General features: G+C 32.2%; 1 protein-coding gene across 1 annotated transcript; it reads right to left on the bottom strand.

Annotated features, from left to right (window-relative positions):
- Positions 1–11,122: 11,122 nt before the first annotated feature.
- LOC120766509 lies at positions 11,123–19,247 on the bottom strand. The gene is made up of 5 exons (XM_040092072.1): positions 18,903–19,247; positions 14,568–14,677; positions 11,963–12,227; positions 11,743–11,892; positions 11,123–11,675 (listed from the first exon to the last, which is right to left on the bottom strand). Exons 1-5 carry the CDS (start codon positions 18,964–18,966, stop codon positions 11,524–11,526), a joined length of 741 nt encoding a protein of 246 aa, XP_039948006.1. The 5' UTR covers positions 18,967–19,247; the 3' UTR covers positions 11,123–11,523.
- Between the last annotated feature and the right edge of the window lie 1,166 nt (positions 19,248–20,413).

Genomic DNA, 20,413 nt, shown 5'->3' with positions numbered 1-20,413 from the left:
GAACTGAGTGGTGTTATAAAAATCGATCGTAGCTTACGCCGTTGTAACAAATTTTTATACTTCGTGAAATGTCAAAACTGTAGAAATGAGCACTTAAATTGAAGTAAAATGTGTCAACTGTCATGAGTTTCAATGAATGAGAGCATTCTTTAAGTGAAGTACAGCTATTTTATGGCCACAGAAAACTGTGTTTCCCTGTTGAACCTATTCTTTTGTTAAGGTTGCCGGCAATAAAACCGATTATACTTAGTATTTTTAACCCTGTCCCAGCTTATCAATTGTAGGTAAACATTGGTAATTTCTTACTGAGAGTTTCTAATCAGATTCAGTGTTGCGATTAATATTCGAAAATTACTGTAACCTTTCGTAGTCACAGGTAAATACTCAAATTTAGCGGTGAGAAATTGGACATGGTTATTGGTCATAGCCTTACGGAAAAGCGCGAAAAAATACTAGAAGCGTCAAGTGACGGAATCTTTTGTATAAAATCTAAAATTACACAATTTATATAAATCAGCATTTTATAGCAAACAACCTGGACACATAACCTTAAAATGAAGTGTACATTAAATTCTAGAATGGAATTACATAGCATTTCAAGGACAGCTCATTTTTTTATTAAATATTTGTGGAAACATTTTACTTAAAATTTTAATTTAATAAATATAAGCATAGGTATGTATTTCATTATGGCAAATCAAATTCACGTAAAATTCTGTAACAGCAATTTCGTGGAAAGGCAACATATTGTCAAAAAGCAGTCGAGGACAAAGACAGCTACTGTTTCACTGTTTTTTGCAATTTCTGCAGAAAACATTGAATTCAAATTGTGTTAATTATACTTAGGTAATGAATTTTCTTGAAATGAAATTAAACCAATTTTAATTAACTTATTTCAAGAATTAAAATTAATGAATTAATTAAAAATTATTTTATTTAATTGATTTTACTTAAATCTTAATTAATTACTTAATAAATTAAACTAATTTTACTTAATTAGTTATTAAATTAATTAATTAAATTAATTAATGTAGTAGAATTATTAATTTAATTAAATAATTAAATACATTAATTTTACTTAATTAGTTTATTAACTAATTAGATTAATTACTGTAGTTAATTAAGAAATAAGTAAATAAATTAATTAATTCATTTATAGTATTAAGTAAGTAAATTTTCCTTATGTTAATTAAGATAGTAAAATTATTAATATATATACATTTTTAAGTAATAAGAAAATAAGTAAATTTATTTATTTAAATATAAAATTTTCACTTACTTAAAAAAATTTGTTTTGTTTTGTTAAAATTAATTAAAACTAATTTAATTGAATTAAAATTAAAAATATTTAATTAGTTAACTGTTTCATTATTAATTGTGACTTTTGCATTACATATTGTATTTAAATTGTGCTAATTAAATTTATATAATAAATATACTTTGTTACATTCTGTCAAATTAGTAACTTTTTTAATTAATTTACTAAAATGTAAACGTATTAAATAATTCGTAAATATTTTTTAATTATGATAACTAGTTTTACTTAATTAATTAAGTAAGTAATTAATAAATTCAATCCTTTATTTTAGTTGCTTAGTAAATTATTTAAAGAGAAAAAATTAATTTATTAAATAAATTGGTATAAGTAAAATTATTTAATATAATTTAAGCAAAACTCATTACAGTTAATAATTTGACTTACTTAATTAATTAAAAATATCATTCTTATACAAAGCCAAATGTTTCATTATTATTAACTGTTCCTGAATTATATATGGAATTCACGTTCTTTTTTCATATTTAAACAATGAAGTTTCTGTCTAAAATCCAATAAAATTAATTATTTTTAATTTCTACTTATTTTATTAATTATTTTTAATTAATTTAATTAAAAAAACTTAGATTAATTAATTAATAATTTTAAATAATTTAGGTAAAACTCATTACAATTCATAATTTTACTTACTTAATTAATCAATTATAACAAAAGCATTCTCATACAAAGTCAACTGCTTCATTATAATTAGCAAATACTGCAATAAATTTTGAACTCATATTGTGTTAGTTATTTAAATAATGAATTTTCTTAATAAAATCCAGTGAAATTAATTATTAAATAATTAGTTAAAAAATTAAGGTTAATTAATTCAAAACAATTCATTATAATTAACTTAGTTAATTAATTAATTGAATAAAATAATTAATTAGTTTTAATTAATTAATCATAATATAAGATTAATTACAAAAATATTTTTTTATTATAGTTAATTATAAAAAATATTTTAAATTAATTAATCTTAATTTTTTAACTAAACTAAATTAATTAAATAATAATTTTGTCTACTTTATTAATTTTAATCATAATTTTATTAAATTAATTAATTAACTAAGTTGATTTGACTTAATAAAATATATTTAATTAATTAAATTTACTTACTTAAATTATTAACTCTAAGTAGTCTTTTTAAATAAATAAACTAAATTTATATTATTTTTCTTTAATTATTTAATTCATACTACAATTTTATTTAATTAATCTAATCACTTCATCAACTTAATTATGAGTTTAAGCTAAATTAATTAAATAACATATGTAATGGATTTTATCGAAATTAGTAAATTATTATTTATTAATTTATTAAATGTTATTAATATAACTTTTACTTAAGAGGTTGATTTTTATTACATTTTTTTTTTTAATTTGACTTATTAAATTCATTAATTTTAGTTACTCAATTTACTTAAATAATAAATTACTTTTAGTGAGTTTTTAAATGAATTAATTAAATAAAATTTTATATAATTAGTATATTGTTTTTGTAAATTGATTAATTAAAATTAATCTTATTTAATAAGTAATTTTTTTATGAATTTTGCTTAAATTAATTAATTTAAATTACTTTTTTTAATTAGTAAATTTTTATTAATTTTCCTTAATTAATTCATTGAAACAAATTCATATAAAAATATAAAAAGTCAACTTAAATACAAACAGAAAATCAAAATTAAACTATTAAAGCCCTTATAAAAATTAGAGAAAAAAATGTACGACTACATAACGGACTTATGTATGTAGTATATTCAAATATTTATTTTATATAAAATGTAATAAATGATAAGAAGTAGTAAAAATGCGAGTTTAATGATATAACTGAGTATAATCATAATTGAAGATGCATTTGCATTGTAGCTATACATATACAGTTCATATGTAAATCAAGTATAGTATGTATTGTATGTACATATGCGTGCACAATAATGTACATACAGAGTACATAAATATTTTGTATGCAAACGCGTTACGTGAACATAAACGGAATCGCGATTTTTTTTTGTAAATTGTATAAAATGAAGGCATATACATACAAGTACATAAGCACTTACATAGAAATGATAGATAACAAAGATAATAAATAACGGTCTAGCTGAAAAATAATAATCAGAATAATATCACTTAAAGAAGATTTCGAGTTTTTCTACAAAGTCAAAGTTAATGAAGAGCTATTTTTTATAAAACACCAACAATTGGTAACGGTACTTTGTACTCGTAGGTTTTATGGAATGTGCAACATTTTTTCAAAACAACAAGCAGTTGGGGAAGTGGCGCAGGTTTTAAAAAACACACAACTTATAAATAACAGTTAAACTCATAGTAATCTAGAAACTGCCCAACAGTTGAAGACGCATACATACAGACATAAGTAAAACTTAAAAAAAAAAGAAATAATAAAAATATTATAAATCAAATAAGCTGATTGAAATAATCGCTGTAATAATGGCAAACAGGTTTTTATTGTAAAAATTGTCAAATTCAGAGCTTCCTTACCGGCAAGCGAAAATCCATTGAAGAAGAAAATAAATGTGTGATGGCTATACATACATACATACATGCATGAAATATACATTACGTAGTGGCGAGTGGACATTTTAAAGCAGTTTTTTAAAACATTGACAAGTAAGACAGAATTATTAAGAAAATTTCGCCATAAGAAACTAAATGTGTAAGCAGCAGACATACATACATACAAATATATTAACATAAATGGCATTATATACAGTTGCATTGCAGAAATAACCACATGAACACTAAACATAAGGATGATAAAAATATATGAGCTAAACTGTCACCGAACGTAAAATTCCGAAGTAAAAGAGGCGAAGCAGGCCTGTCACTAAAACAAGCTGGACTCGAAAGAAATTAGTTTAGGTTGCTGGATTATGCTGCCAAATTTTCTCAAGCTAATATTCAAGTTGAAATCTTCACATTTTTTCATAAATACTTTTCTTTTTTAAGCAAAACAATATGATTAACAATGACCCAAGATTAAGGATAACAACATAAATACTTATTTCCTATTTGTACAAATAGAGCGTTTTCCAAAAATGGTGATATGATGTCTTCAAAAAAAAAAACTTATTTTTAATGTGTTTATTTAATGTGCAGTACAATCGATACAATTAAGTTCTGGATATAACATCATAACAATCTTCCTTTTTATGAACGAATTCGATGAATATTTTTCCTCTAAATCAAGTCGCAGTCATGAATAGCACGTTCAATATTGACTACTAAAGCTTGAAGGGAGTCTGGTTTATTGCCAAATACCCATGACATCAAATAACCTCACAAGAAGTTGACTAATGGTGTTAAATCACAACTTTTGGAGACCATGCAATGTCACGAATCTCCAAACTTTTCTCGCAATAATTCGGTTGTTTTACGTGCTGTGTGGTACGAAGAACCGTCTTGTTTGAACCAGATGTTCTCAAGAGATCAACTTCTTCCAATTGCGGCCACAAAAAGTTGGTTATCACCGATCTAAACCGCTCTCTATTGTTAGTAACGATGTCACAAGCTTCATTTAGAAAGAAGTATGGACCGATGACTACACCAGACCAAAAACCACCCCAAGCTGTCAATTTTGGTGAAGGTAAGGTTTGTTCATGAATAATGTGTGGATTTTCTTCGCGCCAGAATCGACAGTTTTGTTTCTTTACCGCACCACGCAGATGAAAATGAGCCTCATTGGAGAAGATGATTTTCTTAAAAAAATCGTTATCATTTTCAAGTTATTCCAAGGCAAAATCAGTAAATTCACGACGTTTACGGTCGTCGAATGGCTTTAGTTCTTGAGTGAGAACAATTTCTTGCGGATGAAAGCCCAAAATCTTTCTCAAAATCCGCCAGGTTGTGATTTGAGACGGTCCCAATTCTTACGAACGTCTTTTAACCGACAAATTGCGATCATCAGCAACACTTGCCTGAACGGCAGCAATATTTTCAATACTTCGAGCGGTTCTTTGTCTTATTGGCACTTGAACATTAGGTATAGAAAATGTACACTTGAAATGTTCAGCAATTCGATGAATAGCGAGGACTGGTGGACGATTATTACGATCGAAAATGGCAAAACCGCACGAAAAGTTGCAATTGGAGTACGATTATTTTGATATTAATATCTCTCCATAGTGAAAATGAAGATGTTACTGAATACAATGAAAAAAAAAATTACACAACATGGCGACACTTAGATATCATATCATCCCTATTGGAAAACCCGATACATTCCTCAGCACACTGTATGGCTGCTCCACCCTAAATAAGTGCAGATTCCCTTAATTTTCGTTTTCGTTAATTATCGTCAAACAACAACTCTAAATTTGTTTAACGGCACTATTCAAAAACGCATAGGATTAATTTTGAAACTTCACATAAGAGTTCTTCATGTTCTCACAGAAAGAAGTTTGCTTCGCCGCATCAAAGATTATGATGGGTTTATCAGACGTAACCAACTTGAACCCGCTTTTTGTTTGCAAGAATCAAAAACTATCGGGGTTTTTCAATAAGAGCGCTGCAAAAGTAAAGAAAAAGGGTTTGGAATTTCAATGAAATTCTTTAATCCTGTGAAAGTACATTCGATGCCATTATGTATGGAACTGGATTTCTTTTGCATGGCCACTAGGGACACGATTGCAGAAGTCCAGACGCTGAGCCCAATATTCGACGGTTTTCAAGCATAAATCGGCCGATACTGCTGCAATTTCACGTTCGATATCCGTACGAAGTTCATCAATCGTCGCTGGCTTGTTGGCTTAGACCATAGACTTGACGTAGCCCCACAGGAAATAGTCTAACGGCGTCAAATCGTCTGACCGAGCGGTAGCGATTCCCATTCACAGTAACGTGACGGTCTTGATCTTTACGGAAGAAGTACGGCCCAATTACGCCGCTGGCCCATAAATCGCACCAAACCGTAATTTTTTCGGGATGCAACGGTGACTCAAGGAGTACATGTGAATTTCTGCCTGAACGATAACGCATATTTTGCTTATTGACGGAACCATTCAGCCAAAACAAAAGCCTCATCGAGGAACATGATCTTTCGATGAAAATTCGGATCATTTTTAACAACTTGACTCAGCCCAATTCACAAACATACTACGATTCTGGTGATCAAGCGGTTTCAGTTCTTGTGCCAATTTGATCTTGTAAGGATGTAGACCAAGAACTTTTCGCAAAATTCGCCACAACGTCATCACAGAGATGCTCAACGCTTGAGAACGACGTGTGAGAGATTGATTTGGGTCTTCCTCAATTGATGCGCTAGCCGCAGCAATATTCCGGAAACTACGTGCATTTCTTTTCAAATTTTTCCACTAGGCGCTCCATTGTTGATCTGATAGGACGATTATGACGACAATAAATTGATATAAATTAATTTTATTTTGCAAACTTACTTTTTTCTTTAACAAAACGTGTAAAGATGTGTTTTATAAATTTTCAGTAAATTTCTATGGTAATAACTAGTAATTTTTTAACCATTTCCACGTAAGGTCTGCTTTCGTCAGTTTTTCAGAATCATACATACATATATGGCATAAGCCACATAAAGAGCAAAGAAAACAAAGTTTAAATCTTAATTAGAGGAAACGAAAATTTTTAATGAAAATCGAGAAAAGTAAATCGCTGCGCAAGCCAAATATATATACACACATATACATACATATATAATGATATATGAAATAACACTCATAATAAATAATAAAAACTATTTAAAAGAAATTATTAATGAGTCCGAAAAAATTAAAAGCTAAAATACAGCACATACAGACACAGATGCGTAAATATATATTATATTAAATACAAATATGTAAAAGTAAACTAACTAATAAAATATTTTAAACTGCTAAAACTAAAAATAAATTCAATAAACACCGTAACAACTTTTGTAATTACCTATTAAACACACCCTAATGTGTTGATGGAGCACCAACGAATTATGAATTGTATATTTTGTAGTCATAAAAACGTGCTTACTTACCCATGTAGTAAGTATGTACATATGTATCATTGTATTTATGTATATTTGTAATTTAAAACAACGTAAATTTCATTTCTAAAACTAATTTCTATAATTTCACCAATTTCATTGTTGTTGTTAGAAATGCCACTTTAGTGTAATATTACGTTAGAAAAATTCACAATTTCCTGAAACAAATGAAAATAGTATGAAGGGCAAACGCTGATTGCAATTTATGTAAAATTAAATAAATAAATTCCGTTAATTTTACCGTATTAGCAATCAGTGCAGATTTCGACTGATGTATGTAGCTCATTTGTGCTGAAATAAAATCACTCGTAAATATATAAATAAGCTTACTAATGCTCTTACATATACATATATATATACAGACACACAGAAACAACTATTATATATATATATAAATATATGTATATAAACATATATATACATATGTACATACATATACATGTACATATATTATATATGTTTATATATATACATATATATAATAATTCCGTATAAACTAATTGTATGTATGTAACACGGTAGTTATAAATATGAAATAAATACAGATAAACGGCGTGTAAGCAAGCAGCAGGAGAACTAAATTTATATACCCTACAAGTAAATTATACTCTAATAAAAAAATAAATAAAAATAAATATAAAATTACATGCGAGTGCAAAGTTCACGATGATCAATTCAGTTAGAGCGCATAAAGATCGCATTGAAATTCAAATACAGTAAATCTAAAAAGGTCGAATGAAAAAAAGAAATTAAAAGAAAATAAATTGTATACAAAATGACTTGTGTAACTAACTATTTCAATATTGAATAATAATAAAATTATTAGAAAAGAAAAAATAGGTGCATTTTCATTTTGGCAATAATACGTGGGTTGCTTTTTATATTTCGGGATTTGAGAGCAAAAACAATTTTAAATCCTCGAAAATCGCTTTATTGTTTTCCAAAATATACTCCATTAAGTTCCGAAACACGTTTGCTACTCCGATTGAGGTGCTTCCAAAACATGCCTTTTGAACGCTTCAACCGATGTCGAAAAACATTGACCTCTGAGTATATTTGTGAAATTTTTTTATCAGTAAAAATGGTATACCGATGGTATCTGTTCAGCTTGATTTGCTTCAAGTGAGTTGCCAGGAGATGACCAGTTGATCCACTGTATGCTTTCATGTGGAGATTATATCGAATAAGCTTTGCCATTGATTGTTGTTGTTGTTTTAGCGGATAACTACTCCCCGTTAGGATGGTAAGGATTAGCTAAGTTGCCGTCGACGTCATCCAACGGAAGGCCCAAGAAACGTGCTTTGGGACCAAAGGGAGAGGAGTGTCAGATGAGTGGGGTTGGGGAAGGCATGCAAAGAGGAATGCGGAGACTCATTTCAGGCAGGACATATCGCACTTGTTACGTTAAAGTGTAACAACTCAAAATTTGAACATTTTCAGTAGAGACGAAAAACTGTTGAGTCGAAAGAAGTCATTCTGAAAACAAAGAGAGAGTCATAACGGTTTTTTTTTAACGAAAGACTAGACAAATCACTGAACGATTTTTACAGTGGGTAAAGATGATCACTGCACATTATTTTCTTGCAAAAAACTAAAATTTGGAAATTTTGAGTTGTTACACTTTAACGTAACAAGTGCGATATATTGGATATGTCGGGGTCTACTCTGAATAGGTAGAAGTTTAACATGCTGCAGTATCCAGAACGGAGCTGCGCAAGGCTAACTCGAGCTCTTCGTTTGCAATGGGTGGTGGTTTGACTCCGAGTACGCCATTCACTGGAAGGAAGTCGTTGAAGGTGCTGATGGCTCCACTGTGAATGGCGGTCAGTGCGGAAGTTTGTTGTGTCCGAAGTCTGGTCGACATATTGTCTGATGTCGTCAACGTAGTTGAGGAATGACCTCATGATCTTCCTAGGACACGGTTCGGCTCCAAGCAGGTGACTTCAAGTATGATTTCTGCAGAGGCATTGCAGCAGGAACTGCCTGGAGAGGATTTCATTATGCAGTTGTTGGATAGGAAACATCAAGATGCATTCTGTTGGAGTCCAAAGTGCAATATTTTGATAGGTTTGAAGCTTCCTCGCCTGCATTTCACTACATTCAGGCGACCATATTGGTGCGACGTAGTTAAGGACCGCCCGGCTTATAGCCTTGTATGTTGCCAAAAAGGACTTTTTTAGCGACTCTATACTTTTGCGATAATAGCGGTCGTGTGAGGAGTGAAGGAGCACAGTCTGTCAAAAGTTACATCTATAATCGTATGCAATATTAAGGTTAAGTCTGTACTTCTTCGCCCAGTTTGCAAATATAGTCGCTGTGGATTTAGTGTGGGAGAGAGTTAAGTACCGAGCATAGAGGCAGCGAGAAAGGAAAGATAGCCGTTTATCTTTGAACACATGCAATCGATTACATTGCCCGACGTCAATATCGTGCAATCATCAGCGTACGCGGTTATAGAAACTCCCTCAGGTAGCTGTGGGAGTTTCGAGATATAGAAGTTAAGCAATAGTGGGGAGAGGACACCACCCTGCGGAACAACTTTTTTAATTCTGCTCAATTTAGTGATTTTTCCTTGAAATAGTAGTTCATAGTCTGCCTCTTCAGTCCTGGAAGGATTGCCTTTGATCTGGCCCCTTGATATTCTAAGGAGATTTCTGCATATGCAATCGCGAGTATTTTTATAGCTGATTTAGTTCGACAACTTCTCCTTCTATCATCAACCGTGGACGCAAAGGAATTTCGCGTGTAGCCTTTTGAAGGGAATAACTAAAGTTAAAGCAAAAACTTGGCTTGATGACGAATTTCCAGATACTGCAGCGGGATTGATGTGTCAGTCAACCCCCAAAAGAGGTTTTTATCGACGAAAACATCAAAAAAGTCCAAAAAAAAATTTTAGATGCCCATTAAGTAAAGTTGTTCGAGATAGCAGGAACTCTAAAGATATCAACTGAACGTATAAATCATTCACGAATATTTGGGTATAAGAACGCTCTGTACAAAGTGGGTGCCGCACGAGCTCACTTTTGACCAAAAAAAAACGACGAGTTCATGATTCGGAGCAGAGTTTGGAAGTGTTCAACCGTAATAAACCCGAGTTTTCCGTCGATATATGACATTGAATCAAACATGGCTGCAACATTTCACTCCGAAGTTCAATCGACGAGCACCCGATTGAACTACATACACGATGAACCCGCTCCAAAGCGTCGAAAAACGCATCAGTCGGATGGCAAGGTTATGGTTTAGGATGCACATGGAATAATTTTTATTGACTATCTTGAAAAAGAAAGGAAGAGCGACTATGAGATAGCATTATTGGAGCGTTTGGAGGAAGAAAGCGGCAAAAAACGACCGTGTCACAAGTCAGTACAAACGATGGCAACAATCCATGAACTTAACTTCGAATTGCTTTCGTATTCACCATATTTTCCAGATCTAGCTTCCAGCGACTATTTGCTGTTGCTAAAATCTCAAAAGAATGCTCGCTGAAAAGAAATTTGCGTCGAATGAAGTGATCACCGAAACTGAGGCCTACTTTGAAGCGAAGAGCAAATCGTACCACAAAAATGGTATCGAAAAGTTGGAGATTCGCCGTAATCAGTGTATCGCCCGTGAAGGGTACTATGAAAAAAGAAGCGAATTTTGCCAAAAAATATACTTTACTATGGCAGGCCGTAGACTTTTCAATTGATCTCTTATATTTAATTTGGCAAGCCTAAATATATGGTTGAACTAAAAAATTGAAAGTTCAAAATATCTTTATTTTAACAGTTTTATGAAGTTTATTTTAAACTCATAATGATAAATGCTCATTTAGTAAAAAAGCTCTAGGCGTCAAACTTATAAATATTTAAACTTAAAATCTAAAAAACTATTTACATGAAAACATTTTCAAAGATTAATAGGCGATAAGTCTGCAGTAAAAATTTAATGGTTACCAATACCATAATTATGTGCAAATATGGAGATAAGATATGGGTGAGTTGTACGAGTATTTTTGTAATTTGCAGGTGTTGTATTAAGCTTTCCGCTAAGCAATGATTTTCTCGAGCATCAATGCTAATGCTAATGCGGTATCGAGGCCGAATTTGGCTAATACTAGACGTTTTATAAGAGACATCCGTTGAACTGGTGTAAGTTATGGTTTGTATTACTAATTTTACTGCAAAGACAGTACAGAATCACAACAACTTTAGTCCACATAGAATAAGTCCTTGGGCACGTTCTTCAGCAGTTGATTAGCGAGTTTGCCAAACTCTTGCGCCAGTTTCTTTTGCAGCTGCGTTTGCATGGCCTCCAAAACGACACGAGAGTTCTCACGCAGGAACAAGTTTGTGGCCTCAACTGCATAAAAGGTTGAAAACATAAAAGTTCGGTGAAATGGAATTCAAAAATGCTGAGCAATACTTACGCAAAATTCGATTGTTATTGAAGGCGCCCGAAATGTTCATGTTCACATCCTTCACATTTAACACCAGACTAAGCGAATCCACATGCAGATATGAGCGACCGGCCTTTTCATTTGACGACACTTTGCCGGTGATGTCAGCAACAACACCCTCTGCATAATACAAAAACAAAAATTACATAATTTTTTTGTTATAGTTCTTTTATGGCATATTTTTCCTTACCAAAAGTGGCATGGAAATCGCCACCACCGGACGCTGGTATGATAAGCAACACACCCGAGCTAGTGTACTTCGCTTCGATATTCAATTTGGGCATGGCAATGCGCGCTTTGAACGGTTCATCGCCTTCACTTAGCTTCATCGATTTCACCTGAAAGTTACTGGCGCCCAATACTTCGAGATTCTTCAATGTAATTTTATAGCCTTGTGGTCCGTCGGTGAGTTGTAAAGCAAGCGCATCCATTTTGAAGGGCTCGACTGAAGGTAGCTGCAATTTAGAGGTAAAATATAATATTTAAGCTTTAGTTTTTGTATTTTTAATAGATCTCTTAGAAGCTACTTTATACAAGGCAACACATGGCCGGATTATATAAAACTGAATTTTTTTCGATAAAATTATTTTCAAATACCGAATTAAGGTGCTTTGGTGTAGTACACAGCTGCCAGAAGAACGTAGAACAACAGCACTTACTCAACCTGCAACCACTTGACATCGCAATCGACATCGCAAACATAATCGGCCTACTGAGCGTACTATTCGCAACACCATAACCCATCTTGAGACCCAGCATTCATTCAGGATAATATTCGACCGAATAGGCCAGCTCCAGTACCCAGTGAAGAAAATATATCAGCCGTAACTGAGAGTGTACACGAAGACCGTAAAGAGTCGAGTCGGCGCCGCTCGCAGTAACTCGGATTGACGAATGGTGCATTTTAAGTCAAGATCTTAAATTGAAAGCATACTAAATACAGCTTGTGCAAGAACTGGAGCCTTTTGACCTCCCCATGCGACAACACTTAGCTCTATGGGCTCTTGAAAAATTGCAAGAAGATCCGATGTTTTCGAAACAAAATTTATTCAGCGATGAGGCCCATTTCTGGCTAAATGGGTTTGTAAACAAGCAAACTTGTCACATTTGGAACGAAGAGCAACCAAAAGAGATCCAAGAGCTGCCATTTCATGTAGAAAAAAAAAAACGGTTTGGTGTGGTTTGTGGGGCGGTGGAATCAACGGTCGATATTTCTTCAAAAATGATACCGGTGAGAACGAAACCGTCAATGGCGACCGTTATTGCGTCATGATAACCGACTATTTGACGTCTTAAGTTGAAGCTAGTGATCTCGGCTACATTTGGTTTCAACAAGACAACACCACTTCCCCAACACATCGCTGCAATCAATGGATTTATTGAGGGAGCACTTCGGTGTGCAGATAATTTCACGTTTTGGGCCAGTCGAGTGGTCACCAAGATCGTGTGATATCACACCATTACACACCGGACAATCCCGCATAGATTCAAGCCTTGGAGCGAAACATCACGCGTGTCATTCGACAGTTATCAGTCGAAATGCTCGAACGAGTCATCGAAAATTGAACTCAATTGATGGATCATCTGAAACATATCCGTGACCAACATTTGAAAGAAGTAATCTTCAAAAAATAAATGCCAACGAATGTTCTTTCGAATAATTATAAACATTTCCCATTAAATTTGAAGTTTGTGTTTTTTCTTTAAAAAAGTAGTGAACCACGAAATGGAATTGTATAAATAGTTGTGTAATATATTTAACAACAAAATTACCGTTACTCAAATCCGAGTACACCGTACAATACCATTTCCCTGCGCGACACAAGAGTGACAATTCACTGGCATGATTTTCATGACCGACGGCGGTGCAAAAAAAGCCGATGTGCAACAAAAAAACTGCAACTAAAGAAATTGCGCTTGCAACATTGCAAGCGTGCAAGCGTGTAAATTGCATAGCTGCGAACGGTGTTACTGGAAAAACCGGTATTATGAAAGCAAACGAAATCACTCAACAATTTCTGGAAAAAGGTGCAGTGTGCGAATGCGATGATTTAGTGTAGAAAAAAAAATGGCATCAAAGTAAGTAAATGAAATATCGCTTGCGATGACGATGACGCCACCATAAACGACGTTCAAGTGTGCAATCGTCTGTGCAAACAGGCAGCCAGTTGCATTTGCTGGCTTTAGCCCACAGTCAGCAATTACTTAGTCACTTTGCTTGTGTGTTGTTGTTTTTTTGCATTTCCCTAGCCACTCAAGAGAGTTGCATAATTTCCTTTCCGCCTGACGGGGCGAGCGGAATAAGTTGTTTGCGTTTGTGTGTCAATAATACAAACGGCAGTGTGCACACACAATTTTACTTTATAGCTTTTTTAAATTTTTGCTTGCTGGAAGGCATGTGTATATGTGCCACGGATGTGCAACTGCCGTTAGTGGCATACAAAACTTTGATGCATTAAAATGTATGGATTTTTTTTCCAAACAAAAAAAATTAATATTGCAAGAGTTTTGCATAATAATCGATATTTGAATGAAACTCGAAGAAAATTTATTGTAAGTTTGAATTTTATTTTTTGCATTAAATAAAAATAATGGAACGTTGCTATAAAACGTACTTTATTTTTTTTCAGAATTCTTTTTTAAAATTTTTTTTTGGAATTTTTTTTAGAATTTTTTTTTAGAATTTTTTTAGAATTTTTTTTTTAGAATTTTTTTAGATTTTTTTTTTATGTAATACTAGAATTTTTTTTTTAATTTTTTCTTATTCCTATTTAATAAAGCACAGTTTTACGCACCTCGATTTCAGGAATGCCTCGCGACAAATACGGCCTCAAATGCTCCAATGAACCTTTAAAGCACTCGATTAATTGCGGGTCACCTCGTCGACATTGTTTGATATACTCGGCTGTGAATAAATGCAAAAGAATTATCTTTAAATTATGCTAATACAACAACAAAAATAATTAATGTAAGTCAGCTTAAAAGTTGAATGTAGTCCGAGTATGGTATTAAGCGCTATTATCGCCATAAAAACGCACACATACATAAGTACATAACTTTTTTATGTGACCAAAGTCTAATAATTCGCAGAAAAAAGTCAAGCACAAAATATTAGTTGCTTTATGGTAAAAATATAGTAGTTTTAGTATGTGGCATTAAGGTACATATTAAATGCAAAATAATACAATACTTTATTTAAGTACTAGTTTCGTTCATATCAGAATAATTATATGTATTCAGTTATGTAATAATGACAGGTAGGTCAAAAGTTGATCAAAAAACTTGTTTGCTTAAATTGAAATAATTCGGTTACCCCCAGGCTATAGCAAATTATAGCAAATTTTTACATATAAAAAATTTTTTTAATTTTTATTCTGGTCACTTTGTATGGCAGCTACATATGTATATGATTTAGTAGTCCGATTTGAACAATTTGTTCGGAGATTATAGCGTTGCTTTGAAGAATAGCATATACCAACTTTCGTGAAAATATCCTGTAAAATAAAAAAGTTTTCATACAAGTACTTGATTTTGACCGATCAATTTGTATGGCAGCTGTGCACTAGAGTGGTCCGATCTGAATAATGTATTCACAGATCATAGCAATATCTTATACAATAATCTCTGTTAGATTTCTTGGAGATATCTTGTCAAATGAAAAAGTTTTCCATACAAGAAATAAATTTTGACCGATGGGTTTGTATGGCAGCTATATGCTATAGTGGTCCGATCTGAACAAACTTTTCAGAGACTGTAGAGCTATATTATACAATAATCTCTGTTAGATTTTTTGAAGATATCTTGTCAAATAAACAAGTTTTTCATACAAAGGCTTGATTTTGGCCGATCAGTTTGTATGGCAGCTACATGCTATAGAGGTCCGATCTGAACAAAATTTTCAGAGGCTGTAGCGCAATATTATAGAATAATCTGTACTAGATTTCTTGAAGATATCTCGTTAAATAAAAAAGTTTTCCATACAAAGACTTGATTTTGGCCGATCAGTTTGTATGGCAGCTATATGCTATAGAGCTCCGATCTAAACGATATACTCAGAATTTGTAGCGCTATATTATGCAATAAACTATACAAAATTTCGAGATCGAGATCTCAATAACTAGTAGACTAGTAGTAATATAAAGCTCGTCACGCTTATCATTTATGTACCATATACTTTTTAGGGTCTCCGATGTTTCCTGCTGTTTTTTACAAACTTGATGCCAAACTTAATATAAGCAGAGTATAAAAACACCGCTCCACCAGCCAACATGCAAAAGGTTCGTTGTACTTTCGTGCAAACATAACGACTACATTTTTTTAACAGGCAAACACTAAATGCTTATAGTTGCGTACACATATCAGAAATACATATACACATACATGAATGTGTCCACTAATTGTTAAACTGTCCACTTTGGCCGTTGATTATGCTAATTACGATCTGCAAGCTTCAGCTGACGCTAAGCGACAACGCATGCGCAGCAGACAAAATTAATATAGCATTGAATCTATTTCGCTGCGCTATATTGCCGAGTGTCTGGCAAACAAATCACTTAACGGCATTGTATTTAAATTTTATTTATTATGCGTGCTTTTGTTTCCGGTCTTCTAGTGGTAAAAAAAAAAAAAACTAAATATGGATTTCGGTACAAATACATTAATTAAGTTGTGGTGTTTCTTTTCCTTGTGTACATATCTATTTAGCTAGCGGCGTTTGGAAGCAGCCACCGTTAAAAGACCTTCAACTTGAAATTTTGTTTTGTTTATACATATATGTATTTACATATTTATATACGTATATAAATATGTCTTTATACTTATAGATTTGTCTTCACCATTTGAATTGTATCAATTAGTATGAATCACAAATTGATATTTTTGTTTTCGAAGCTATAATTGATTTGTTTTGTGATTTTTTCACATTTGTTTCAAATTTAAATTTCTATTGAAGTAATTATATTGTTAGTGTAATCTAAGTGAGGTTAGATTAAGTCAAGTAAGGTCAAGTAAAGTTAGGTTAGGTTAATGCAGACGTATTCTAACGATATGTCCTTCGTGCCATTTTTTTTTAAGTAACCAATGTTTTCTTCTAACATTTTACTAGGTCAACATATACTTAATTTTATTTTTATTTCATATTCGCATATATTAAAATCTTAAATAAAAATATTCATAGCAATTTCACAAATTCTGTTTTTTTTAAATAATATATCTTGAAGTAACAATTAACCGTCTCTGTTTATGCTGCGAGCCTACATATACGTAAGTATTTCTAACCGCCACAAACCTTGTGAGAATGAAGATATGAATATTCATATCTTTACAATAAATAATTAAAAGTGAATTCATGCACCGCTTGTTGTTGTAGTAAATAAATGCTGTTTTTGAAATACGAAAAAAGATCGGACAAGAATTGAGTTTTCTGAAAGTAGTATTTCTATTATGCATGTATGTGTTGGTCCACAATGCATAATAGAACCAGAATTAGGCAAGCAACCATATATTATACAAAAATGTATTTTATCAAGGTTGCATTTCACACATACTTGCAAACGCATTGCAGCCAATTTTGGAAACCTTGTTCTCGGTATATTCGTATAAATTTCGAAATTTTCAGTTATAATTTTTTTCCAACTATTTCATACATATGTATGTACATGCAACAGCAATACATATGAACATATTTATTGCAACAGAAGCGTTTATGCATACATATTTGTTACACACACTTGCGCAATATACTGGATATCCATGGAATGAACATATGCGGGTATTTTGAAGATACGAAGTAAGCTTAGACTGATCAACATTTCTTATATCCTGATATACATACAATTTGCCAGTTGTAAAACTGAAATTTTGCACATGACGTTTTCTGCCCAAGAAGCTTCTCATTTGTCGGAATCGTCGATATCGGCCCACTATAGCATATTTTTGCCATACAAACTGACTAATCCGAAGCAAGTTTTTGTGTGGAAAAATTTTTTATTTCATAAGGTATCTTCACGAAATTTGGCAGAGATTATTTCCTAAGACAACTTCAAAATCTCTGAATATATCGTTCAGATCGGATCCCAATAGCACAAACTTGCCATACAAACTGACCGATCAAACTCAAGTCTTCGTATGGAAAATTTTCTTATATTACAAAGTATCTTCACGAAGATCGGAACACTATAACACTATACAAACTCGATAAAAATCTTTTTATGCGATGCGCTTTAACATCTGAATATATTTTATTGACGCATTTAGTACCGAGGGTTGGTTTAAATTCTCTCTAAACTCTTGTTATTATCTCCTGAAGTTTAAAGCAGTTAACATCTCCCTTTAGAGAGAAAAAATATACGTTGAACCTATTCCGCTTAAATGGCTCTGTGAAAACTGCATCTCTGCAACTAACAGCGACACGATTTTTTCTTCCATCGAGCAACATTACGTATTTTTGCCCAAAAAAAAAAACTTTTCATAAAATCAATCAGATTGGCAGAGCTATTGTAGACACTATTTTTTTGATCTAAATTAATCTAAATAACTGATAGACTACTGGTTTTAAGGTCTCGTTTTCCTATATACAAGTAACTACTATAAAAAATCCTCTTCATCCGGTTCCTTCGTAACTAAAACCTAATAATAAAATATATTTTTAAAAGAGGTAGGTAGGCGGTTTATTATTTAATTTCTTAATCATATTTTCCGACATTTCGAAAAATTAATATTATCAAACATATGTATATATCGTCAGATAAAATATAAAACAGCGTATCATCTAAAAAAATTTTAAATTTTTATAATAACCAATACATAACCATTTTGTAACCGAAACTCAAATTTTGCTTCAGTATGAGTGATTTCTATTAAATAGTTTTACCTTCGCCTGTAAACTTATGAAAAGTAATGTTAAGCTTTTTGCATTTTAGGTGACAATATACACATACATACATAGGTGCCAATGTTTGATATATATGTAAATTCTACTTCTACTTTTAGGTTGGATATTAAATGACAATTTTCGTCATTTTTCAGATACAAAGAACCACTTGTGCCGTGTTTTCATATTGTCCTTTTGTAAATCACTTAATTAGTAAAATCTGCTGTCCATGCTCACACACACAAACATTACAACTTACGTATATCACTTTTCTGTGCGAATATTAATTGAAATGCGGCGAAGTAAATTGCTAATTTCCACATCTTCACTTGCTTAATAAACGAAAAATCACAGCAAAAAATATTTATGCTCTCTTTTATCTTCAGTGCGAGTTTCCTTTTGGTATTTTTTCTTTTTTTTACTTGCTATTTTACGAGGCCGCCGTATAAATTACACAACAATCACAAATTTTTTCTTCCACAATGAACAGTTTCGTAGAATTTTTTTTTTTTTTAAATCGATAACTATTTAGTTTTCGCAAGGCAACTACTACTGAAGGCGTCAACGCACGACGAGATGAGAATTTCATCTGATGGTTGGCTTGTAGACGGCACGAGATTTAAAACTTCGCAACGATCTCAATGACTCGATTTGCGGCTGTTTGCTTGGTTAGATCTAGCCACCAAACCTGGTTGGCACATGCTAAGCAACATTCATGCGTACATTTGGTGAATCAACAACAATAGCGGTATTCACTCGACGAGTACGAGTGCAACGAGTGCGTACAAATAAACGAACTGGTTGACAAAAGAACAAAAAAAAGCAAAAAAAAAAATGAAACACTAAAAAGCACACAGCAAGACCGCGACAAATCAGGATGAATCGCAGTAAGAGATTGAAAGCTGAGATATTTTTATGATAGGGTTATAAAGTTTGATTGTTTTATAGTATTATTTGCATATGTGAATATTACATTAATATTAGCAGAGTAAAGTTCTTGAAGATTGTTTTGCTATTTGTAATGTAATGAGCGAAAATAAATAATAAATAAGAAACAAGAAAAAACTTCAATAGCCATCACAGATACAAAAGTTTTCCATATAAGAAGTATATAAGTATATTTTGATTGGTATAACAGCTATATGCTATAGTAGTCCGATCTAAACAATTTCTTTGGAGATTGAAGCGTTGCTTTAGACACTAATCCATGCCGAATTTCATGAAGATATCTGGTCAAATAACAAAGGTTGCCATACAAGTACTTGATTCCGATCGTTCAGTTTGTGTGGCAGCTATATGCCATAGTGATCTGATATCAGCCGTAGCAACAAATGAGAAGCGTCTGGGTGAGAAGAGGACATGTGAAAAATTTTCGATCGATATCTCAAAAACTGAGGCATGCGACTCAGCTCTTTATGCTTTTATGCTTCTTTCCTGGGTATTACAAACTCCGCGGCAAACTTTGTAGTATGCCCCGTTCACGCTATAATATTTCACATATAGAATATGTTAAGGGATTCTTTATTGATATGTCAAAAGTATGCGAACTAACAATGTTTACAAATAGCGCTGACTTTTACCATATACATACAAGTATATGTAATATTATTAAATATTTACACAACTTAAAATTCTGTGTAAAACGTTTCAAAATGTAAAAATCCATAACGATATATAATATAAAATGTTACTCAGTTAAGTGACTCACATTGTATTGATTCCGCACCATAAATAGCTCGCCTAAATGGCAATTATTGTTATTTTTACTAC

The sequence above is a fragment of the Bactrocera tryoni genome, chromosome 1, assembly GCF_016617805.1.
Source record: "Bactrocera tryoni isolate S06 chromosome 1, CSIRO_BtryS06_freeze2, whole genome shotgun sequence".
In the NCBI taxonomy this organism is placed as follows: Eukaryota; Metazoa; Arthropoda; class Insecta; order Diptera; family Tephritidae; genus Bactrocera; species Bactrocera tryoni.
Note: the sequence above shows the minus strand (reverse complement) of the source record. Positions and strands in the feature narration are given on the sequence as shown.

Coding starts and splice junctions, on each gene's coding strand:
- LOC120766509 (XM_040092072.1), bottom strand. CDS start 18,966: ATGTGGAAATTAGCAATTTACTTCGCCGCATTTCAATTAATATTCGCA. Junction 14,678..18,902: donor CGCACAGAAAAGTGATATAC/GTAAGTTGTAAT, acceptor ATTTATTCACAG/CCGAGTATATCAAACAATGT. Junction 11,893..11,962: donor CGATTTCCATGCCACTTTTG/GTAAGGAAAAAT, acceptor TGTATTATGCAG/AGGGTGTTGTTGCTGACATC.